Source organism: Scyliorhinus torazame, chromosome 7, assembly GCF_047496885.1.
Source record: "Scyliorhinus torazame isolate Kashiwa2021f chromosome 7, sScyTor2.1, whole genome shotgun sequence".
NCBI lineage: Eukaryota > Metazoa > Chordata > Chondrichthyes > Carcharhiniformes > Scyliorhinidae > Scyliorhinus > Scyliorhinus torazame.
The window spans coordinates 301,344,527-301,369,998 of NC_092713.1; the positions used below are offsets into that span (position 1 = coordinate 301,344,527).

Below are 25,472 nucleotides of genomic sequence, written 5' to 3' on the forward strand. Positions count from 1 at the left end.
ACCCCAAAACAAGTTGTTTGGAATGAAACCACAAATGCCTATTTATATCTCTCAGATGGACAGTAGCAGGGACCAGGCATTTACTACCAGGGAAATAGCATGTTGCCAGTCACCCCTAGCACAGTTCATCCTTTGATCATTCTCGAATAAAAGTTTCCTGGTGGGAGCCAGTACCCCATTTACATTTACCAGGTTAAAGTAGAAGGAAGTGTTGTTTCTACACTCAATGTTAAAACATGATGAGATGGGCTTTTTGCAAACCCTTCAGCGTTAGCGAGCGGACACCAGAAGCCCAGGACCCGACGATCAGAGCTGCAGCTAAAGGACCTGAACAATGCTTGAAATGAACCCATGAATTGCTCATGCACATGAGCCTTCAACTGAGTGTGTCTACAAACAGAAACATGTATTTATATAGCACCATTAATATGATAAATGTCTCAAAAGTGCTTCCCAGTGGCATTAACCTTTCCTTATTCTAACCAGAAAATATGAACTTGAAAGCACAGAAATTAATGTTGGAGGAGAGGTCATACCTGGAAAGGTTTAACTTTGTTGTGTAATTCTTCATAAAGCACCTGCCATTTCCGCATTTCAGCTTTTAGCTCTGTAACCAGATTCGCACCCAAAGCAGCGCGACTGCAACGGAAACAAGAATTTAAACAGGAAAACAAACTTGTATTCTCAGCCAACCTTCTCAATTGCAGCAAAGGAGACCAATTACTGAGAGGAAGTATGACTTAGAAAATAGAATACCACTGAATATCCCTCAAAAGGAATACAACGCTGTCCATTTACACGGTGAATTAAAGTAGAGAAATTTCTGAAGCCTTTCAGAGGCCGAATGAGGTAGACACTGACACCAAGTCAAATGCTTGCACGGATGTATCACTTTTAAATACTTTGTTTAGAGCGGTGTACATTAAATCATTGCAAGGTCTGTAAGCAACATACAGACACAGCAAGCAAGGATTGAAATTCAATTTCCTCAATTAGAACAGCAGTCTCAGTTGGGAAGTTGCAAATATGGAAGTTTGATGATTATGGAGCAAAAGAAATATAGGGAGTCCAAGTTAGGTACTATTCAAAATTGGTAGTTGATTCCACTGGTTAGAGCATTAAGTTAGGAACTATCCATACTATTTGGGTGTTTTTTTTTACCCATAATACTAATTTCTGAACTAAAAAAAAAAAATTAATTTAGAGTACCCAATTATTATTTTTTTCCAATTAAGGAGCAATTTAGCGTAGCCAATCCACCTGACCGACACATCTTTTAGGTTGTCGGGGTGAAACGCACGTAGACACAGGGAGAATGTGCAAACTCCACACGGTCAGTGACCCAGGGCCGGGATTCGAACCCGGTTCCTCAATGCCGTAATCCCAGTGCTATCCACTGCGCCACCGTGCTGCCCTTCTGAACTTCTATTCTTGAATACTGATTAATAAGCAGTTATGACTGATAACATTCCTGAAATGCTGGGCTATGTTCTGGCCCCATGTCATTCTAGTCAATTTGGTACAAAGTCTTACAGCAAAGCCATCTTCACATTTTCTCTCAAGGGCAGCACGGTGGCACAGTGGTTAGCACTGCTGCCTCACGGCACCGAGGTCCCAAGTTCGATCCTGGCTCTGGGTCACTGTCCTTGTGGAGTTTGCACCTTCTCCCCGTGTTTGCGTGGGTTTCGCCCCCACAACACAAAAGATGTGCAAGGTAGGTGGATTGGCCATGCCAAATTGCCCCTTAATTGAAAAAAAGAATTGGGTACTCTAAATTAATTTTTTTTTTTTTTTTTAAATAACATTCCCATTAACACAGGGGCACTCCAGAGCAGTCTGAGCATATCCTTTTTAATCCTGGAATCTTGCACTACACAAATTCCCTCTTCATTCAGGCTCCCTTAATTTTAAAAAAATCTAGTGAGCAAGTGGAATAACCCACGGTACCCAACTCCCAATTACAATGGTCAAACTTGCACAATATGAAGAGACCGCATAAATCATTAATATCACAATCTCAGAATTGACTGCAGATACAGTCCACCAGTTACTTTGGAACCTTAGGAGGCTCAACCATACACTGCAAAACCAATTGAACATTATGTTTGTACCTTTGTTTTTCCACCTCCTGACAGGTCTTGCTCTCTTCCAATAGTGCTTGAAGTTCGGTTACTCTCAGGCTACAAGCTTCATCCAACTTTCGAACTTCAGCTTCCTTCTGAGCTAGCTTAGTCTGTGCTTCTAGCAGCATTCTTTGTGGAAGAAGGAGAATAGAAAAAGGAATTTCATGTGCATTGACGCTTTAAGTTATGTCTGCACTGACCCAGGAGGACCTCATTATACTGGAAAATGGGCTTTTAGCTCTTTAAAGCAGGTGAAATGGAAAGTCTTTGCTTGGGAATAGGTTGCAGGTTTTACATGCCAACTTTTAACTTAATTCTTTAGTATTACATTAGTTTAGCAAAACAATTCGCAATCTGGAGCTTACTAAACAGCAAACTGCATTCACCATAACTAATCAAAAGACAGTTTTGATGCAGTTGAGTCAGCGCTTAATTCCAGATTTGCATGACAATTTACCTGGTGTAAATGAACAGCTATATTACTGATCCACGTACTTAAACAAAGAACAAAAGCTTACCAATACATTACATATATAGTGCAGCAACACACAAGGAATGTCTGCTGAATGCGGGGTTTGATTAGTTGACAAACTATTTTGTTTTTTTGGAAGCATAGGTACAAAAAAAAGAGGGATGGGGTGGGATGCACAAGTGACATTTATGGATCAAGCAGCCCCTAAGCAACATAATCCATGGCAATATTTCTTGGATAATATCCACTCATGTTACGCTGCCATAAAAGTTACACTAGACTCAGTGGGAATGTGTAAAAACTAGAAGGTTATAGGTGGGCCCATTACATAAATACCTAATAATAATAACTTATTGGCACAAGTAGGCTTCAATGAAGATACTGTGAAAAGTCTCTAGTGCACGACATGTTAAATTCCTAGCAATTTCATCAATGGAAACTGAATAGACACTATGTTGGCAATATTGAACAGTATACCTTGCATATTCTTCTTTGACTTTTTCTTTAGATAGCTGGATCTCTGCTAACTGCTGCTGTTTGTCCTTGATTTGATCTTGTAATAGTGCAATTTCCTTCACTAGTGCAGTGTTGCTCTGCTGAAGGCATCCCACCTTTGCAGTTACAGACAGCTTGTGGCTAAACAAATATTACAGAAGTTAGTAAACCTTAAAAACAAGGTACAATCTTATGTGGGTTTAATTTAATGTTTGTTCCTGGAAAGGACCTATAGTTAGATTTGTGCTGGACAAAAGGTGTTTGTAGTTGGTTTCAATTCCAATTGGGATTCTGTTGTGTTTAGAGGGGGTCATGCTGTGCAAAAATAAATAGACGGTATTGCTTAGCAACAGGAGGTGATATGCCAGAGCGCGAGCGCGCACAAAAAAGGGAGAAAGAGTGAGAAAAGGGGGAAAAGGGAGAGAGAGAGAGAGAGAGAGAGAGAGAGAGGGGAGGGAGATTGATTGATTTCTTTTGTGCTTAGTTTTTATTGACAACCGCAGCAGTTGGAGGCAGGGAGTAAGAAGGCAACTCTCATATCTGTTCAGAGCAGGAACTTCTGTGGAAATGAATTCCACAGGCTCTTTGGGTGAAGAAATGTCTCATCTCTGCTCGAAATGGTTTACCCGGAATCCTGCCCTGTGCATAATATGGTTGTGCATGTACTCCTCCTATACCTTGCAAATTCTGCTTCAGTGTCTCCGAGCTGTCTCAGTGATTTACTCTGCTCCTCACGTAGCTGACTGATAATTTTGCTGTGATTTTCATTCATCATCTCCAATTCAGCATTTTTCCTATTTTGAAAGAAAAAGTCAAACTCGTCACTTAACTCTGAATAATCCAAGAGTTTATGCCAACGGAATTCTTTACTATATTCAAACTTCAACCAGGGGAAACTGGAGCAGTTTGGATACTAAACAGTTAGAATGTTTTAATGCTGGCAACAAACTGTCAAGTGCTCACTGTAGGTATTTTAACTTTTAAATCACAAAGGCGACCCTATCATCATGACAACCGTGCAATATAAAGTTTGGGGAAACATTTGATCTGCATCATTTCAGATACATAGATGGAAAGAAACTTAAACCATTCCTTCCTTCATTCCTTAACTGGGAACTTTGAAAGGTATAGTAAAGCTTATACAAACAGCTACCCCTAAGTGGCATTTACTACCAAGTGACCTACATTGTAATTGATACAAACTGCACCTTGAAACCACAGACTTTCACAAATGATAATTTTTTAATAAAATGTAAACTGATGGTATATAATATTGGATGTGTAGTCGAGTGCAAAGCAATTTTTAAAAAACAGCTTGTGTTACGAATTTCACTTTTCCAACATGCATAGCATCAAAAGAAAAACTCAGAAACCAAATGCTTGCACTGCTCCATCACAGGATTTTCTCACTAAAATAAAGAGCCTGAGACAGGACAACAGATGGGGTGGAGTAACAAAGATAAATATGGAGATGATACACGGCGTGAACAAGTGGAGAGAATAGCTTCCCTTTATCCAGCTCATGGATGCCCCTGATTCTTAAAAACATTTCAGCAGCTGATGTAAAACTCCAAGATTCTGAACTTCAGGGAACCAAACATTTGTAGAAAAGTCACATGCTGTCACGTTAGACATCACGTGTTCAGAATATATCTCACGGACAAACTTCCAGGAATGCCTCCAACCAGAGTCAGCAAATCAACTCCACCAGTCTGTCAGGTATTTCTGTGCTAACAGCTCCATCCAACTCCCCATCACTTAAAATATTAGCATTTGCAGCAGTACATTAAACACCCCAATTCAGTTGCTATGTCTCAAGTACTCCAACCCGACAATGGTAACCTCACCTTGTGCAGGCTGTCAAAATAGCAGATACTATGATCAGGACCAATCCCCACAGTGGGAAAAGATCCCACACCCACACAGAAAATGAACTGAAATCACATTCAGTTGACAAGTGATTAGATTAGGACAAAAAAGGAACACTATATGAGAGATACGGCCAATCTCAGAATATTTGTTTTAGCGGTTTTCAAACAACGAAACAACTAGGAGATGCAATTCTTTAAGGGTTGCTAATTTCCATGTTTCACTACGGACCCAACATTTCCCCTCAAACACTGGAGAATGAGATAACACAAGTAGACTGACTCAGCCAGCTCTCCCTGCAGTCCAGCAAGCTCTCGTGCTCTCAGTTTGTTTTCCTTCTCCAGCTGTTTGGCCAACTCCTCAGCCTCCACCTCTTTCAGCTGCAACTGTTCCAGCTCATCGAGAGCACCCTCCAGCTCCTCCTCCAACAGAAGCTTTTCCTTGGTCATTTCTTCTTGGAAGGCATCAAGCTCCTGGCGTAAAGAGTCAGACAGTTCCTGCAGAACAAAGGACAAAAGTCAGATCCATTTTTAAACACAAAGCAAATCATAAATTAGACAGGTATAATTAACTAATTGAAACTGTTAAATCATATTTCCCTGCTATTTTGAGCAGTTGCTTCATGCTGGACATACTGTCCAAATCTAGAAGATATGATCTAGGATTGTGCAGCCACAGCCCGTCAGGTATAAATTTCACAGCACTGAAGGCACTGTTAGCTGCAGCTATGCCATGCAACCCGGTCACCATAATCACCTTGAGCTAACCTTTGCGAGATCAGTACCATTAAACACTCTGCCACACAATGCCAGTATCCTGGCATTCAGGAACTGGAGGAGGCTCATCTTGAGGATAAACAGATAAGGTCCTAGTGGTAGAACAGCCTACTTCTACACTAGAAAAACTTTGTAATGCTACTTAATCCTAATGGAGATAACATCTTCCTATTCTTCCTAAAAAGGTGGTGGTTCTGGGCCAAAGCTAATTATTGCTTTGTGCTGCAGGTTCACGTTGGTGGGATCTATGCCAGCAGCATCCAAACTACCAGTCACAAGTTAATGCTATCTGATCCTGTCCTCCCTCAATGTTGACATAAATTCAATGCTTACTGGATAGTGATTAAGAACAGGAATATTTTTTTCCTCCCCTGCCTGGGGCAAGAAGACTTTAGTGCCCCAAACACTGCCTTGATTCAGGATAGACTGGGTAAGCGAACGTGGTGTGGGCCCCGAGGGTCGGCCAGTTGGGGAACTTGGGTCCCGGGGAAAAAAGTTTGAAAAACACTGGTCTAGATTCCAGGCACAGGCTCAATATGCTAGACCGGGGCTGTAACTCATGGACTCTGAGCCAGTGTGTTACCAACTGAGGCATAAATGACATTTTAAAAAACAACAATAATGCCATACACCTGACTATGAAGTTACAAGAATGTATTTTTTCCAATGTGCACCGTAGAGGCTGTTTAGCACAGGGCTAAATCGTTGGCTTTGAAAGCAGACCAAGGCAGGCCAGCAGCACAGTACAATTCCCGTAACAGCCTCCCCGAACAGGCGCCGGAATGTGGCGACTAGGGGCTTTTCATAGTAACTTCATTTGAAGGCTACTTGTGACAATAAGCGATTTTCATTTCATTTCATTTCAATAACAATAGTAAGTGGATCCAAATTAAAAGCAAAAAATTCCTGTGACTTAGCAACTAAGGAAATGAGAAAATCACACTTGCAAGTCAAAAAATCGACAGCAAGACCCAAAAGATAGAATATTTTATATTCTGAAACAATTGCTGGGAAACAAATATTTTTTATTCAGCTGCACTTTTAAACCATTGTTCATTTTACAGACATATGGGGCTGGCCGGAGAATCCCCACGCCGCCGGCACGCGATTCTCCGGAGAACGAAGAATCGGTGCCGGCGTGTTTGGTGTGGCTCCGGTCGCGGGCCGCTCTACGCGGCCGATCCGCTGATTCTTGGCCCGGGATAGGCCGAGTGGCCGCAGTAAAAACACAGAGTCCCGCTGGCGCCGTCCACACCTGCTCGCAGTCGGCGGGAACTCTGCGGGAACTGTGTGTGTAAGGGTCGGGTGGCGGCCTGTGGAGGGGGGGGCGCGAGGCGATGCGGCCTGGCCGCAATCGTCGTCCACCGATCGGCGGGCCGGCCCCTGTCCCCCGGCCTCTTTTCCTACACGCTGGCCCCTGTGCCATGTGCGCGACTGCGCATGTGCGGATCCCACGGCGCCCAGTTCAGGCCAGGATTGGCAGCTGGAGCAGCATGAACCGCTCCAGCGCTGTGCTGGCCCCTTTTGGGGCCAGAATTACACCTAGAGCAGCCTGTTCACGCTGTCGTAAAACGCGACGGCATGTACACTTTGCCGCGGGATGGGAGAATCCCGCCCATGAAATCTCCAGTGCTAATCAGATGAACAGCAGTTATTTTTTCTATTTTATCATGGGATGTCAGCATCACTAGCAAGACCAGCATTTATTATCCTTCCCCAATTATAATTGAAAAGGGTGGTCAGTCGTGGGTGGCACAGTGGTTAGCACTGCTGCATCACAGCACCTGGAACCCAGGTTTGATTCCGGCCTTGGGTGACCGACAGTCTTGTGTGAAGTTTGTACATTCTCCGTGTCTGCATGCTCCGGGTGCTTCCTACAGTCCAAAGATGTGGTGGGTTAGCCATCATCAATGTGCGGGGGAGTGGGCAGAGGTAGAATATTCTTTTGGAGGGTTGTTGCAGACTCTATGGGCTGAATGGCCTCCTTCTGCACGATAGGGATTCTATGGATGTGGTGCAGGTACACATACCCTGCTATGAGAAAGTGTGTTCCAGGATTTTGATCCAGTGAAGGAACAGCAAGACCGTTCCAAGTCAAGATAGTGTGTGGCTTGGAGGGGAACTTGAAGGTGATGGTGTTCCCATGTGCCGGCTACCCCTTTTTCTTTATCAAAACGCTCGCTACGAGATAGGCGCTCCTTGCTACCAATCCGTACCAACTTCGAATCCCGCAGGCTCAGAACCCAAACGAAAGGCCATTTGTTTCCCTGACCTGGTGGGCCAGTTCAAAGTTAAATATAGGCCTGTTAGTTGTAGAAGTAGCTTGGACGTAGAATTTGTGCATGAGTAGCGATTACTGTGTATAATAAATGTGCTTTGATTTAAACCTTACTAATCGGTGTATTGAGTTATTGATCATTACTCGGACTTGAATCTCGTGGCGGTATCATAAAGATACCTGGCGACTCGAGAGCAAAGGTAATAAAACAGAGCAATTGAACGAAGGCAAAAATCAGCAACAATATGCAGGCAGATGAAAAGTGGGCAGAAGTTACGAGGAAAGGTTGAGGGTGCTAGGCCTTTTCTCATTGGAACGGAGAAGGATGAGGGGCGACTTCATGGAGGTTTCTAAGATGGTCAGGGGAATAGATAGAGTGGACGGTCGGAGACTTTTTCCCCGGGTGGAACAAACCATGACAGGGGGACATAGATTTACGGTGAAAGGTGGAGGATATGGGAGGGATGTTAGAGGTAGGTTCTTTGCCCAGTGGATGGTGGGGGCATGGAATGCACTGCCTGTGGAAGTAGTTGAGTCGGAAACATTAGGGACCTTCAAGCAGCTATTGGATAGGTACATGGATTACGGTAAAATGATATAATGTAGATTTATTTGTTCTTAAGGGCAGCACGGTAGCATTGTGGAAAGCACAATTGCTTCACAGCTCCAGGGTCCCAGGTTCGATTCCGGCTTGGATCACTGTCCGTGCGGAGTCTGCACATCCTCCCCGTGTCTGCATGGGTTTCCTCCGGGTGCTCCGAGTTTCCTCCCACAGTCCAAAGATGTGCAGGTTAGGTGGATTGGCCATGATAAATTGCCCTTGGTGTTGGGTGGAGGTGTTGAGTTTGGGTAGGGTGCTCTTTCCAAGAGCCGGTGCAGACTCAAAGGGCCGAATGGCCTCCTTCTGCACTGTAAATTCAATGATAATCTATGATTAATCTAGGACAAAGGTTCGGCACAACATCATGGGCCGAAGGGCCTGTTCTGTGCTGTATTTTTCTATGTTCTATGTTAACTATGAGGAAGTACTCAGAGTCAAGGAATGCCTCCAGAGATACAGGATGTCCATTCAACTGGTATAGTACTCATCACCGAGATCTGCACCTTGCCCCATAGCAATAAATGGGAATCAACATCACACAACAACTAAAGTTCCTCTATTCTCATCCAAGTGGCACCAACCTTCCTTCAATCTGCAGAGTAATAGTGGAACAAATATAAAACCAAAATAACACTTGTACGGCGGTAAAAGTAATTATGGGTGCAGGGTTTCCGTATGAAGCATTATAAGATACATTAGAAAGGAAGTGTAGACTGTTGTATAGTTATTGCAACCAGTCTCATTTTCCGTAACTTTTACCTTCTCCTGTTTGACAGAGGAAAGTTCATCTCGCTTTTCCTGCAGTTCTTGTTCCATTTGATTCAGTTTTTCCTTTATTACAGACAACTCCCTGGTTAAACTTTGCTCCTTCCTGTTACATTCTGCCTCTACTCCTTCTATAGAAAAAGAAAGGTTAACTGCAGCAAAATTGCCATGTGGTTATAGTTAGGCAATAACCATACTGCACCCACCCTTGTGATGAAGAACAGGTTGCGCTCCCAGTACCCTAACCCTAATGTACCTATCATTAATATGCAATGCGAATGAATGTTCCAGTTATTTAGACTAACCTACAATGAGCAAAACCTTTTTAAAACAATCTCTCCCTCTTCTTAAGATACAAACTCACAATGAGGTACAATTTAAACTTTTTATCAAGTGCAAACCCATAAACCTGAGATGGGCAACCTATGCTAGTGAGTGGGCTCACGAATGTTCTCTAACTCAGTGGGCCGCAAGATTGAAATTGGACATTTTTATTGACTATGACCCTTGAATAAGATCAAATACATTTAATACATTTAAACAATGTTTAATCACTCATGTATTAATAGAACCATCAACTTCAAATGGTAAAAACAAAAGAAATATTGACGCTTGATTGGATGCAGGGAGCGCACCGCTCTCGCAGTCAATGTTGCACGCAATCAGCACACACCTCACTTCATATGATATGCCCTTGCTTTATATGAATATCACTGGAGTCATACTAGGAGGAAAAAAAGCTACGTGGATAGAAACCAGCAGAATGTGATAACTTTGCACGTGGGCAACAGTCATCAAAATGTCTTGTAGGCTCACTCAGAACCCTGATGGGCCTTAGGCTGCCCACCACTGCCACAAACTGTTTGCCATTTGAAATAATGAGTAAAAAAGCTTTCAACTGGACACAGTGGACAGTGCATTGCAATGCACCAAAAACAAATTTGGGATTAACCCAATCAAATCTCCAAGTATTGACAAATGGCATTGTGCAGTCACTAAGACACCACTATAAATTTGCTCAGAAGCAGAACCCACAACCCTATCCTTGTACATAGACATAGAACATAGAAAATACAGCACAGAACAGGCCCTTCGGCCCACGATGTTGTGCCGAACCTTTGTCCTAGATTAATCATAGATTATCATTGAATTTACAGTGCAGAAGGAGGCCATTCGGCCCATTGAGTCTGCACCAGCTCTTGGAAAGAGCACCCTACCCAAACTCAACACCTCCACCCAACACCAAGGGCAATTTGGACATTAAGGGCAATTTATCATTGGCCAATTCACCTAACCCGCACATCTTTGGACTGTGGGAGGAAACCGGAGCACCCGGAGGAAACCCACGCAGACACGGAGAGGACATGCAGACTCCGCACAGACAATGACCCAAGCTGGAATCGAACCTGGGACCATGGATCTGTGAAGCAATTGTGCTATCCACAATGCTATCGTGCTGCCCTTAAGACCAAATAAATCTACACTATATCATTTTCCCGTAATCCATGTACCTATCCAACAGCTGCTTGAAGGTCCCTAATGTTTCCGACTCAACTACTTCCACAGGCAGTGCATTCCATGCCCCCACTACTCTCTGGGTAAAGAACCTACCTCTGATAGCCCTCCTATATCTTCCACCTTAAATTTATGTCCCCTTGTAATGGTGTGTTCCACCTGGGGAAAAAGTCTCTGACTGTCTATCTATTCCCCTGATCATCTTATAAACCTCTATCAAGTCGCCCCTCATCCTTCTCCGCTCTAATGAGAAAAGGCCTAGCACCCTCAACCTTTCCTCGTAAGACCTACTCTCCATTCCAGGCAACATCCTGGTAAATCTTCTTTGCACCTTTTCCAGAGCTTCCACATCCTTCCTAAAATGAGGCGACCAGAACTGTACACAGTACTCCAAATGTGGCCTTACCAAAGTTTTGTACAGCTGCATCATTACCTCATGGTTCTTAAATTCAATCCCTCTGTTAATGAACGCGAGCACACCATAGGCCTTCTTCACAGCTCTATCCACTTGAGTGGCAACTTTCAAAGATGTATGAACATAGACCCCAAGGTCTCTCTGCTCCTCCACAATGCCAAGAACTCTACCGTTAACCCTGTATTCCACATTCATATTTGTCCTTCCAAAATGGACAACCTCACACTTTTCAGGGTTAAACTCCATCTGCCACTTCTCAGCCCAGCTCTGCATCCTATCTATGTCTCTTTGCAGCCGACAACAGCCCTCCTTACTATCCACAACAACACCAATCTTCGTATCGTCTGCAAATTTACTGACCCACCCTTCAACTCCCTCATCCAAGTCATTAATGAAAATCACAAACAGCAGAGGACCCAGAACTGATCCCTGCGGTACACCACTGGTAACTGGGATCCAGGCTGAATATTTGCCATCCACCACCACTCTCTGACTTCTATCGGTTAGCCAGTTCGTTATCCAACTGGCCAAATTTCCCACTATCCCATGCCTCCTTACTTTGTGCAGAAGCCTACCATGGGGAACTTTATCAAATGCCTTACTAAAATCCATGTACACTACATCCACTGCTTTACCTTCATCCACATGCTTGGTCACCTCCTCAAAGAATTCAATAAGATTTGTAAGGCAAGACCTACCCCTCACAATTCCGTGCTGACTATCCCTAATCAAGCAGTGTCTTTCCAGATGCTCAGAAATCGTATCCTTCAGTACCCTTTCCATTACTTTGCCTACCACCGAAGTAAGACTAACTGGCCTGTAATTCCCAGGGTTATCCCTAGTTCCTTTTTTGAACAGGGGCACGACATTCGCCACTCTCCAATCCCCTGGTACCACCCCTGTTGACAGTGAGGACGAAAAGATAATTGCCAACGGCTCTGCAATTTCATCTCTTGCTTCCCATAGAATCCTTGGATATATCCCGTCAAGCCCGGGGGACTTGTCTATCCTCAAGTTTTTCAAAATGCCCAACACATCTTCCTTCCTAACAAGTATTTCCTCGAGCTTACCAATCTGTTTCACACTGTCCTCTCCAACAATATCACCCCTCTCATTTGTAAATACAGAAGAAAAGTACTCATTCAAGACCTCTCCTATCTCTTCAGACTCAATACACAATCTCCCGCTACTGTCCTTGATCGGACCTACCCTCGCTCTAGTCATTCTCATATTTCTCACATATGTGAAAAAGGCCTTGGGGTTTTCCTTGATCCTACCCGCCAAAGATTGTTCATGCCCTCTCTTAGCTCTCCTAATCCCTTTCTTCAGTTCCCTCCTGGCTATCTTGTATCCCTCCAATGCCCTGTCTGAACCTTGTTTCCTCAGCCTTACATAAGTCACCTTTTTCCTCTTAACAAGACATTCAACCTCTCTTGTCAACCATGGTTCCCTCACTCGACCATCTCTTCCCTGCCTGACAGGGACATACATATCAAGGACACGTAGCACCTGTTCCTTGAACAAGTTCCACATTTCACTTGTGTCCTTCCCTGCCAGCCTATGTTCCCAACTTATGCACTTCAATTCTTGTCTGACAACATCGTATTTACCCTTCCCCCAATTGTAAACCTTGCCCTGTTGCACGTACCTATCCCTCTCCATTACTAAAGTGAAAGTCACAGAATTGTGGTCACTATCTCCAAAATGCTCCCCCACTAACAAATCTATCACTTGCCCTGGTTCATTACCTAGTACTAAATCCAATATTGCCCCTCCTCTGGTTGGACAATCTACATACTGCGTTAGAAAAGCTTCCTGGACACACTGCACAAACACCACCCCATCCAAACTATTTGATCTAAAGAGTTTCCACTCAATATTTGGGAAGTTAAAGTCGCCCATGACTACTACCCTATGACTTCTGCACCTTTCCAAAATCTGTTTCCCAATCTGTTCCTCCACATCTCTGCTACTATTGGGGGGCCTATAGAAAACTCCTAACAAGGTGACTGCTCCTTTCCTATTTCTGACTTCAACCCATACTATCTCAATAGGGTGATACTCCTCAAACTGCCTTTCTGCAGCTGTTATACTATCTCTAATTAATAATGCCACCCCCCCACCTCTTTTACCACCCTCCCTAATCTTATTGAAACATCTATAACCAGGGACCTCCAACAACCATTTCTGCCCCTCTTCTATCCAAGTTTCCGTGATGGCCACCACATCGTAGTCCCAAGTACCGATCCATGCCTTAAGTTCACCCACCTTATTCCTGATGCTTCTTGCATTGAAGTATACACACTTCAACCCATCTCCGTGCCTGCAAATACTCTCCTTTGTCAGTGTTCCCTTCCCCACTGCCTCATTACAAGCTTTGGCGTCCTGAATATCGGCTACCTTAGTTGCTGGACTACAAATCCGGTTCCCATTCCCCTGCCAAATCAGTTTAAACCCTCCCGAAGAGTACTAGCAAACCTCCCTCCCAGGATATTGGTGCCCCTCTGGTTCAGATGCAACCCGCCCTGCTTGTACAGGTCCCACCTTCCCCAGAATGCGCTCCAATTATCCAAATACCTGAAGCCCTCCCTCCTACACCATTCCTGCAGCCACGTGTTCAACTGCACTCTCTCCCTATTCCTAGCCTCGCTATCACGTGGCACCGGCAACAAACCAGAGAAGACAACTCTGTCTGTCCTGGCTTTCAACTTCCAGCCTAACTCCCTAAACTTGTTTATTACCTCCACACCCCTTTTCCTACCTATGTCGTTGGTACCAATGTGCACCACGACTTCTGGCTGCTCCCCCTCCCCCTGAAGGATCCTGAAGACACGATCCGAGACATCCCTGGCCCTGGCACCCAGGAGGCAACATACCTTCCGGGAGTCTCGCTCGCGACCACAGAATATCCTATCTATTCCCCTAACCATTGAATCTCCTACAACTATTGCTTTTCTATTCTCCCCCCTTCCCTTCTGAGCCCCAGAGCCAGACTCAGTGCCAGAGACCTGGCCGCTAGGGCCTTCCCCCGGTAGGTCATCCCCCCCAACAGCATCCAAAACGGTATACTTGTTTTGAAGGGGAACGGCCACGAGGGATCCCTGCACTGTCTGCCTGTTTGTTTTTTTCCCCCTGACTGTAACCCAGCTATTCTTGTCCTGTACCTTGGGTGTGGTTACCTCCCTGTAACTCTTCTCAATCACCCCCTCTGCCTCCTGGATGATCCGAAGTTCATCCAGCTTCAGCTCCAGTTCCCTAACACAGTCTTTGAGGAGCTGAAGTTGGGTGCACTTCCCGCAGGTATAGTCAGTGGGGACACCGGTGGTATCCCTCACCACCCACATCCTACAGGAGGAGCATGTAACTGGCCTAGCCTCCATCCCCTCTTACCTTACAGAATATAGCTGCTGTGTGGACTAACTAGATCTCCGCCCTCCGACTCTGCTCCCAGTCAGCTACACTTCCTGTAAACTCCTGGCTCTCTTCGCACTCTTTGCGGAAATGTCGGAAACAAAATGAAAGCAGCACCTTACTCCCTCCTCACCTAACTCCCTCGGTCACCAAACTCTCACTATCGCACTCAAAAAGCACCAAATTCAGCACTCCCTCGGTCACCAAACTCTCACTATCGCACTCAAAAAGCACCAAATTCAGCACTCAGTGCAAACAAAGTCTGCACTGTAGGGGATCACTATTATACTGTGAATCTAGCCTCTGAAAAACTGGCCTAATCCAATTAACTAATTAATAAGCTCCAGCTGCAAGTGCCTAGAAGTAGAAGCCTGTTTAAAGCTGATTGAAAATTCACCTTCTTCTAAACCAAACAGCAACTTTTAAGTTAATTAACTAAATAAAAGAAAGACTAAACTTTAGATAAAAATGAAGCCTTATACTCCCTCGGTCACCAAACTCTCACTATCGCACTCAAAAAGCACCAAATTCAGCACTCAGTGCAAACAGAGTGCACTTTACCAACTCCTGCAAGCTGTTACACTAAAGTGCACTGTGGCTTTATGTCCACTACATTCTCAATAAAATGTTCCAAAGGCAGGTAAAATTCAATTTCAGTAGACCAACTATAAATCACTAACCAGTCATTAGCTAAGAGCTCAATTCCCGGCAGTGACTGCAGAATTGTCAAATTCTCACTTGCAACCAGTTTGTCAGACTTTCAAAAATGGAAATGTTGAGACAATAATTTTACACATTTGACACAATGACAATGTGACTGCTTCAGAGTTAATGGCATTCCCAGAAAAAGGTTAAAGTATAGGTGCTATGGAGATAGATAACCCCCAATATGTCAGTCATTAGTCATTCTTTAATAATACTGCAGTACCTTTCTCCTGTTCAAGCTGGTGATATTTTTCATCAGCATCTTTTATGTGTTCACAATGAATCTCCTCGTTCTGCCTCAGACAGTTCTTGAGATTTAGTATTTCCTTTTCCTTCTGAACAAGCTGCTCCTCTGACCGACTGATCTCCTCCTTAGATCTTCCAAGCTGCACCTTTATCTGGCTGAATTAAATGACATTCTAATACAGCCACAGTTTATTTTAAACAAGCATCTGCATTAAAATTCAAAACAACAAAAAATCCATTCTATAACCAAATTGCTGAATGCACATAAAAAAATGGGTTGACAAAAAATGAATTAACTTAATCTCACTTGATGGAACTTGGGTTAATTATGAATTAAATTAGCAAACACTGTAGGCATATGATATAGCTACCCTTGTTTTACATGTTTCTTTTTCACACTGATGGGGCTAGATTACGGGTGAACAACTGTGGGGCAAAAGCAATTTCTGAAGGCACAAGACCAGAAATCCCAGTCTGTGCTTTCAGCATGGATAGACCCACAATATGGCAGGTGCCTAGATTACTGACCCGAGCCATGGCAACAAGAACATCGTAAGAAGTCTTACAACACCAGGTTAAAGTCCAACAGGTTTGTTTCGATGTCACTAGCTTTCGGAGCGCTGCTCCTTCTTCAGGTGAATGAAGAGGTATGCTCCAGAAACACATATATAGACAGATTCAAAGATGCCAGACAATGCTTGGAATGGGAGCATTAGCAGGTGATTAAATCTTCACAGATCCAGAGATGAGGTAACCCCAGGTTAAAGAGGTGTGAATTGTGTCAAGCCAGGGCAGTTGGTAGGATTTCGCAGGCCAGATGGTGGGGGATGAATGTAATGCGACATGAATCCCAGGTCCCGGTTGAGGCCGCACTCATGTGTGCGGAACTTGGCTATAAGCTTCTGCTCGGCGATTCTGCGTTGTCGCGCGTCCTGAAGGCCGCCTTGGAGAACGCTTACCCGGAGATCAGGGGTTGAATGCCCTTGACTGCTGAAGTGTTCCCCGACTGGAAGGGAACATTCCTGCCTGGTGACTGTCACTCGATGTCCGTTCATTCGTTGTCGCAGCGTCTGCATGGTCTCGCCAATGTACCATGCTTCAGGACATCCTTGCCTGCAGCGTATGAGGTAGACAACGTTGGCAGAGTCGCACAAGTATGTACCTGGTGGGTGGTGTTCTCACGTGTAATGGTGGTATCCATGTCGATGATCTGGCACGTCTTGCCGAGATTGCCATGGCAGGGTCGTGTCGTGTGGTGTCGTGGTCACTGTTCTGAAGGCTGGGTAGTTTGCTGCAAACAATGTTCTGTTTGAGGTTGCGCGGTTGTTTGAAGGCAAGTAGTGGGGGTGACCTTGGCAAGATGTTCATCTTCATCGATGACGTGTTGAAGGCTGTGAAGAAGATGTCGTAGTTTCTCCGCTCCGGGAAAGTACTGGACGACGAAGGGTATTCTGTCGCTTGTGTCCCATGTTTGTCTTCTGAGGAGGTCGGTGCGTTTTTTTGCTGTGGCGCATTGGAACTGTCGATCGATGAGTCGAGCGCCATATCCCGTTCGTACGAGGGCATCTTTCAATGTCTGTAGAGGTCTGTTACGCTCCTCCTCGTCGGAGCAGATCCTGTGTATACGGAGAGCTTGTCCATAGGGGATGGCTTCTTTCATGTGTTTAGGGTGGAAGCTGGAGAAGTGGAGCATCGTGACGTTATCCATGGGTTTACGGAAAAGCGAAGTGCTGAGGTGACCGTCCTTGATGGAGACGACTGTGTCCAAGAATGCAACTGATTTTGGAGTAGTCCATGGTGAGTCTGATGGTTAGATGGAACTTATTAACGTTATTGTGTAGTCGTTTCAGTGATTCTTCGCCGTGGGTCCAAAGGAAAAAAATGTCATCGATGTATCTGGTGTATAACATCGGTTGAAGGTCCTGTGCGGTGAGTAGGTCTTGTTCAAACTTGTGCATGAAGATGTTGGCGTATTGGGGTGCGAATTTGGTCCCCATGGCTGTTCCGTGCGTCTGGAAGAAGAACCTTTTGTCGAAGGTGAAGACGTTGTGATCCAGAATGAAGCGGATGAGTTGCAGAATTGCATCTGGAGATTGGCAGTTGTCGGTGTTGAGTACTGAGGCTGTTGCAGCAATGCCGTCGTCATGGGGGATAGAGTGCCGAGACGTCCATTGTGATGAGGAATGTTCCTGGTTAAACTGGTCCATGGGTGCTGAGTTTCTGTAGGAAGTCCGTCGTGTCGCGACAGAAGCTGGGCGAACCTTGTACGATGGGTTTCAAGATGCCCTCGAAGTAGCCAGAGAGGTTCTCACACAGGGTCCCATTGCCTGAAACGATAGGACGGCCTGGTGTGTTGGCCTTGTGTATTTTCGGGAGGCAGTAGAGATCTCCAATGCGGGGAGTACGTGGGATGAGAGCACGTAGGGTGCGCTGAAGATCTGGATCCAAGGTCTTGATCAGTCTGTTAAGTTGGCGGATGTGTTCCTTGGTCGGATCTGCGGGTAACTGTCTGTAGTGTTCTTGGTTGTTCAGTTGTCGGTATACTTCTTTGTAGTAGTCTGTTCAGTATGACAGTGGCCCCTCCTTTGTCTGCTGGTTTGATGACGATGCTGCGGTTGGTCTTCAGAGCGCGGATGGCATTGCGCTGTGCTTGGGTGACGTTCGGGGCTGTCTTGTGAATGCGACTGATGAATCTGGCATTGATGCAACTCCCGACGGCTTGAGCATACATGTCGAGTCTAGGGCAGCGGCCTTCCGGAGGGGTCCAATACGACTCTTTCCTCTTCGGTTGTCGCATCGCAGATCTCTCGGTCTGCTGTTCCGGTTCATTGATAGTCTGCTTGGGTTCGCTGTTGGCCTCTTGGGGTCTGTGGAAGAATTCCCGGAGCCTCATTCACCTGATAAATTTACCACTGATTTTTCCCTTTACTTAATTTGAGCGATGGGAAACTATGAAAGAGAGTTGGTGAGGATGGGAGAGAAAATTAGGATTAAAAAAAATACAGAATTGGGGGTGCACCCTTAGCACTACCCAGTGACACCTTTGGAAGTACACTTGGAAGTACACAAGTGCTGGCGCGACCTCAGGATTCTACTGATGCTCAGTGAAATTCACATTTGAAGAAAGGTCTCTTGGAAATATACCAGGTGGTGACTTGGAACCAACTCCAGGGGAGGGAGAGAAATAATGAAGAAAAAACACAAAAATATATATGTGGACACTGGAGAATTAATCTCATCTCATTTAAATGTGTAGAAAATTTAGAATGATTGGAAATCTTAAAGATCAGCTTTTGTTTTGAAGAGGTAAACTCTCAGCAAGTTTCCTATTAAAGGAAAAAACATCAGGATACAAATGGGGGAGGCATTTAACCCACATTTCTGCCAACCCTTTTTCAAAGCAATCCAATAACCCTTCTCAGCCCCATTCCCAACAATGTCTTAAATTTAAAGCCATCAAGGTACACAGGAAGAAATGGTCAACATTCTAACCCTGTGGCAATGTGCAGTGAGAAAATGTGCATAACCTCGTCGCTTCTTTGCATATATCAAAGCCTTCTCTAATCCAAAACAGACTCAAATTTGGGAATGAAGTTATTTATATTTGTCATTAATTTCAAGTGATCTGAAAGTTACAAACTCCGATTTGCAGTGATAAAGAAATTAACTATCCGTCCCTTATGCATCAGTTGCCTTACAAGTACCTGTGCTCTTCCAAAGAGAGGGAGAGTTTCATTTCAGTTTCAACTTTATCTTTCTCCAACTCAACTTTCTCCTGCTCCATTACAGCCCTGAACAGAAAGATAAAATATACAGAAATGTAATAATGTCTGTTATGTCATCGCATTTCAATTATAGTTGCAATTCATACTTGCAAAAGGATTTCCAATTAAAATAAGTTTTAAATCGTTTTCAAATAAAACATTAACCCCCTCCGCCTTCAGCAGGCATCAAGTCACTCTCTCACTGATTATTGGGAGTCTACATTTAGATAGTGTCATTCAGCTCCGGAGGTCAGTGCAATGGAATTGAATTATTTTAAGTCATAGTCACAGTAATATTTACATTATGCAAAAGTAATTAGTCATCAAGTTTGCTCCGAATCCCATCTGAAAATATATTGGGAAATAAATATCACTATTAAAATTCTTGTGTGGCAAGTTCAGCACCTTATTGCTCCCCTTCCTAACACCCCTACAACTTTCCCCACTACTCTCCCAAAGACATATTCTTTTTAGGCGGATTCCACCACCACCAACAATCCTCTGGTACATACGTACGGACATATGAATTAGGATCAGGAGTGGGCCACTCACTTCCTCGAGCCTTCTCTGCCCATGACGATTATCCATGTGTTAGTTAAGCAGGGAATACAGTTAGACATTTTTTAAAAATCGATGCACGGGATGTGGCATTACGGACGAGGCCAGCATGTATTGCCAATCCCCAATTTCCCTCGAGGTGGCGGTGAGCTGCCTTCTTGGAACTGCTGCAGTCCCTGAGATATAGGTACACCCACAGTGCTATTAGGGAGGGAGTTCCAGGATTTTGACCCAGCGGCAGTGAAGGAATAAATCCACTACCAAAGGCATCATAGACCAACCAACCCTTTTTCCATCTTGTGCCCTACATACTTTGAACCACACTGATCTTAGCCAATTACTCACCCACTTCAAGGTACTGAGGCAAACTGTATCACCAGTCCCTACTTGAGCTAATTTAGGACAGACTATGGACTGAACTGGGAACTTTCTGTACTTTACAGCACCCCATCTCAAGAAGTCAGATTATACAAAACTATTTTTAAAAAGTAGAACTGCTCAGATCACTGCTCACAAATGAGGTAGCTTCTTCAAAAAAGAAATACATACAATTTTCCCTGAAGCTCATCAACCTCTTCAGTTGATTCTTTCAGAAGGCTCTGCACAACCAACAGGCTATTTTCCGCCTCTTGTTGCTTGACTGTTGTGACCTGAAATAAAGGAATTTAGCAAGCCCAAAGTCAGACAATTTATGGCACACGAACAACATGCAAGGGGCAGGGTAAGAGTCTGTATTTCCTGATTGGGCTTTACCTCCAATAGAATGAGATTCCTGCCTTCCCCAGACATGGTCCCAATTTAGTGATCATACTGAAGCAGAGATCAAAAACTGTACTTGTTTGTGAAATTACAGAGGCATTCAACTTCCAATTTTGAAAACTCAAAGCACCATGGGGACCCCAATTACCTGAAACTGTCCAAAAGCATAATAAGTTTGGCCAATGAACTCATGAAGAAAATGGTGAAGGAAACATAGGCAAGCTGGTGGAATGGGTGGGCATAGAGATGAAATTTATTGCAAAAGAGATACGTTTTGGTAGGTAGAATGGAGGAAGGACAGCACAAATTAAAGCAAGCAAATTTCTAGAGGGGGTGCAGGAACAGAGAGACATATGCACATCAATTGATGGAGACAGCAAGGTAGGCTGAGGAAGTGGTCAAATAGGCATACAGGACAGAGGCAGAGAAAGCAAGGTCTCAACTGAATGTGTCCAATTCTGGGCAACATGGGGAGGTGGTGGCGCAGTGGCATTGTGGCTGGACTAAAGCCAGGGAAATCGTCTGGATACCCGGGATTGAATCCCACCACGGCAGATTGAGGAAATTTTAAAATAACTCTGTAAAACATGTGGAATTAACAGTCTAACGATGACCATGAAACCTAGCTGATTGCTATAAAAAACCCAGTTGGTTCACTAATATCCTTTAGGGAAGGAAACCATACCTGGTCTGGCCTACATGTGACTCCAGACCCACAGCAATGTGGTTCACTCTTAACTGCCCCTGCATGGGCAATTAGAGGGGGGCAATAAATGCTGGTCCAGCTGGCAGCACAGACCTCAGGTGAGCACTGGCGGCAGGCAGTACAGCAGGAGTTGTCCTGAGAGTCCTCAACATCAGCTCCGGATCCCATGAAGTCTTATGGCAAGAGATCAAACATGGGTAAGAAAACCTCCTGCTGATTACCACATATCCTACCCCCTCAGCTGAAGTACTACATGTTAAACACCACTTGGAGGAAGCACAGAGCGTTACCAAGGGTACAGATTGTCCTTTGCATGACGACTTCAATGCCCATCGTCAATGAGTGGCTCGGTAATACCGCCATCGCCAGAGTCTAAAAGGACATAGCTGCTGGACAGGGACTGCAGCAGGTGATTCTGCAAGGCCATGGACCCCGACAACATTCCGGCAATAGTCCTGCAATCTTGTGCTCCAGACTTTGCACGACCCTAGCCAAGCTGTTCCAGTACAGCTACAGCACTGGCCTGGGTATGTCCTGTACACAATCTAACTCTGTCAATTACCACCCTATCAGTCTACTCTATCATCAGCAAAGTGATGGAAGGAGTCATCAACAGCACTATCAAGCAGCACGTATTGAACAATTACCTGCTCACTGAACTTGGGTTCCACCAGGGCCATTCAACTCCTGACCTCATTACAACCTTTGTTCAAACATGGACAAAAGAGCTGAATACCAGAGGCGAGACAAGAGTGACTGCCCTTGACATCAAGGTAGCATTTGACCAAGTATGAATCAAGGCGTCCTACAAAAATTGGAGTCACTGGGAATCATACCTGGCACAAATTGTGGTGGTTGGAGGCGAGTCACCTCAGCTCCAGGACATCAACGCAGGAGTTAGATTTCTCGGCCCAACTGTCTTCAGCTGCTTCATTAATGACCTTCCTTCCATCATGAGGTCAGAAGTGGGGATATTAACATTCTGCACCACTCGCGACTCCTCAGATAATGAAGCAGTTTATGTCCAAATGCAGTAAGACCTGGACAATATTCAGGTTTGGACTGACAAGTGGCAAGTAACATTTGCACCACACGTGCCAGGCAATGGCCACCTCTAACAAGAGAGGATCTAACAATTGCCCCTTGACATCCAATGGCATTACCATCGCGGAATTCCCCCACAATCAACATCCTGAGAGTTACCAGAAACTGAACTACCAATATAAATACGGTGGCGACCAGAGCAGGTCAAAGCTTAGGGATCGTGTGGTGGGTAACTAACCTCCTGACTATCAAAGCCGGTCCACCATCTAAAAGGCACAAGTCAGGAGTGCAACAGAATACTTCCCACTTGCCTGCATGAGTGCAACTCCAGCACTACAAGAAACTCAACACCATCCTGGGAAAAGCAGTCCCAGTTTGATCCCCTTCCACAAACATCCACTTCCTCCATCACCGACAATAGCAGCAGTCATGTGTAACCATCTAAAAGATGCATTGCAGGAACTCACCAAGGTTCCTTAGCCAACACCTTTCAAAGCAAGACCACTACCATCTAGGACAGGGGCAGCAGATTCATGGGAAGTGCACCACCTGGAGGTTCCTTCACTGTCGCTGGGTCAAAATCCTGAACCCCCTCCCTAACAGCAGTGGGTATAATTTACACGTCAAGGACTGCAGCAGTTCAGGAAGGCAACTCACCACCACCTTCTGAAGGGCAACTAGGGATGGGCAATAAATGCTGGCATAACCAGCGATGCCCACATCCCGTCAATTAATTTTTTTAAACTTAGGAAGCATGAAGACTTCTAAAGATGGTGAATTGTTCAAGAGGGGAAGAACTTCAGCTACGACGATAGATTGGTGAAGCTTGATTATTTACCATGTAGCAGGTTGAGGAGGTTTGGTAGAGGTGCTCAAAATTATGAGGGGTCTGGATGACGGGAAGATAGATTTGTGGGGGTACAGGAGAGATTGGGATGGAGTTGTTTGTACAGAGTTGACATCGCTTGCTGGGCCCAATGGCTGCTTCCTGTGCTATAATCATTTTATGATTTTATGAAAGACAAAACGAAGACCAGCTGATAAATGAATCCCATCAGCTACAGATAAGCAGATATTTTGCATGGAAGGCATCCTCAACCATGGAATTTTCAGATTTAGTCTTCAACTTTCCAACCAAACTTGGTGGTTGCAAGCTTCTAACAGTTAAGTTAGCAGAGAACTGAAAGGTCGATATTCGGATAAGTAGGGTCTTCGAACCAATAATCCCTCATTTACCGAGTTGCCTGGCAACCTACCTAGAAATCATAAGCCAGCAAGGAACTTAAATTACAGTTCCAATACCTTTACAAACACCTCATGGAATAGCATTCCCAAATTATTTTGGTCCCAACTGATTACAAAATCTATCCTAGCTTAAGCAGGTTATATCATACTGAAGAGCGACTTCAATTAAAAAACCACTAGTCACTGTCCAAAAAGCCTTGTGTAATAATTTTCAAGTGCACTGAAATGACAAACATTGCGCCAAGTTATCAATTTAGTCTGTGTTAGCAGGTGAACGAAGTCGGGCAAACTCACTGCTCATTTACAACGGCATTTTAATAATCAGGACAATGAGGCCTTGATTCAATATTCCTTTCAAAGCACGAGATTTGTAGTAACGCAATACTGGATTGGAGCATCACAGATTGTGTGCTCAAGCCTTGGGAATGGGCCTCAAATCCACAACCATATGAATCCAAAGCCAGTGTGTTCACAGAGAAACTCATCAAGAGGAATGTGTGGGCAGATTCCACGTGACTGGCTCACTGTAATATCGGCTGCAGCAAGACCATGCCTGACTGTCAATGGAACTTGAAATTATGCTTTTTCAGCCTGGTTTTAATAGATGAAACAGCTGCACATTTCCAGCTATAATAAACTCCAGACTGTCGAACAAAAGACCCACTATAGTTACCAAACCTTACCTTGTTCTTTTCCTCCATGTCGGTGGAGAGCTGATCCAATTTGCTCTCGTAGTCACTCACTTTGGAATTTAATTGCATGTGAAGATCCTATGAATTTAAGCAAGCAATGTCATTCCTGTCCGCTTCAGTAATTTAAGATAATCCTAGTTAAGACACGAGGTAAATATAAGGGCGACAACAACAAATAACCACACAATGGATATCATTTGTGGACTTAAACAAATACATGGTTTTCTTGTGGTTTAGCGAATACATAGTCCAAGTATGTTCAACATACACGAACAGTTTGCCACTGCACACCTGGGCTAGCCTAGACAGAAAACATGTAACGACAGGCCAGTTAGCTTAACATATAGGATGTAATAACAGAGCAATCTATTCAAGCAGACTCCACTTCATGAAGGAGAAAATTGTGCCTCACCAGTTTAGAATGATAGATAAAGGGGAACCAGTAGATGTAATACACTTGGATTTCCAAAAAGGGCAAGATAGAGGTACCACACAAAAGGTTACTTAATAAGAGCCATGCTGTTGGGGCAGCATGGTGGCGCTGTGGTTACCATAGCTGCCTCACGGCGCCGAAGACCCAGGTCCGGCCCTGGGTCACTGCCCGTGTGGAGTTTGCACATTCTCCGCATTTCTGAGTGAGTCTCACTCTCACAACCTAACGATGTGCAGGTTAGGTGGATTGGCCACACTAAATTGCCCATTAATTTGAAGATAGATAGATTTGGGTACTTTAGTTTATTTTTTTTAAAAAGAACCCATGATGAGGAGGGTCATTATTAGCATGGAAAGAGGATTAGTTAACTAATATAAGACAGTTGGGATAAGAGGGGCCTTTTCAGGTTGACAACCTGTAACTAGTGAGTGCCGCAGAGATCAATGCTGAGGCCACAATTATTTACAATATATATTAATGACTTGAATGAGGGGAGTGAATGGACTATGGCCAAGTTTGCAGATAACACAAAAATAGGTGGACAAGTGGTGAGGCTGAGACAAGAGTGAAATAGACAGGTTAGGTGAGCAGGCAAAAACT

General features: G+C 44.4%; 1 protein-coding gene across 3 annotated transcripts in view; it reads right to left on the reverse strand.

Moving 5' to 3' along the window:
* hmmr (hyaluronan-mediated motility receptor (RHAMM)) overlaps positions 1–25,472 on the reverse strand; it is a 56,297-nt gene that overhangs the window by 14,004 nt on the left and 16,821 nt on the right. For 2 of the 3 annotated variants that reach the window (XM_072512667.1, XM_072512665.1), the window contains 10 exons: positions 24,431–24,517; positions 20,543–20,643; positions 19,376–19,462; positions 15,649–15,827; positions 9,374–9,510; positions 5,242–5,456; positions 3,768–3,884; positions 3,073–3,231; positions 2,112–2,252; positions 537–639 (listed from right to left, as the gene is read on the reverse strand). In XM_072512667.1, coding sequence (XP_072368768.1) covers positions 537–639; positions 2,112–2,252; positions 3,073–3,231; positions 3,768–3,884; positions 5,242–5,456; positions 9,374–9,510; positions 15,649–15,827; positions 19,376–19,462; positions 20,543–20,643; positions 24,431–24,517 — 1,326 coding nt within the window. The remainder of the gene's footprint in view (positions 1–536; positions 640–2,111; positions 2,253–3,072; positions 3,232–3,767; positions 3,885–5,241; positions 5,457–9,373; positions 9,511–15,648; positions 15,828–19,375; positions 19,463–20,542; positions 20,644–24,430; positions 24,518–25,472) is intronic. The other variant, XM_072512666.1, reaches the window with a different exon arrangement.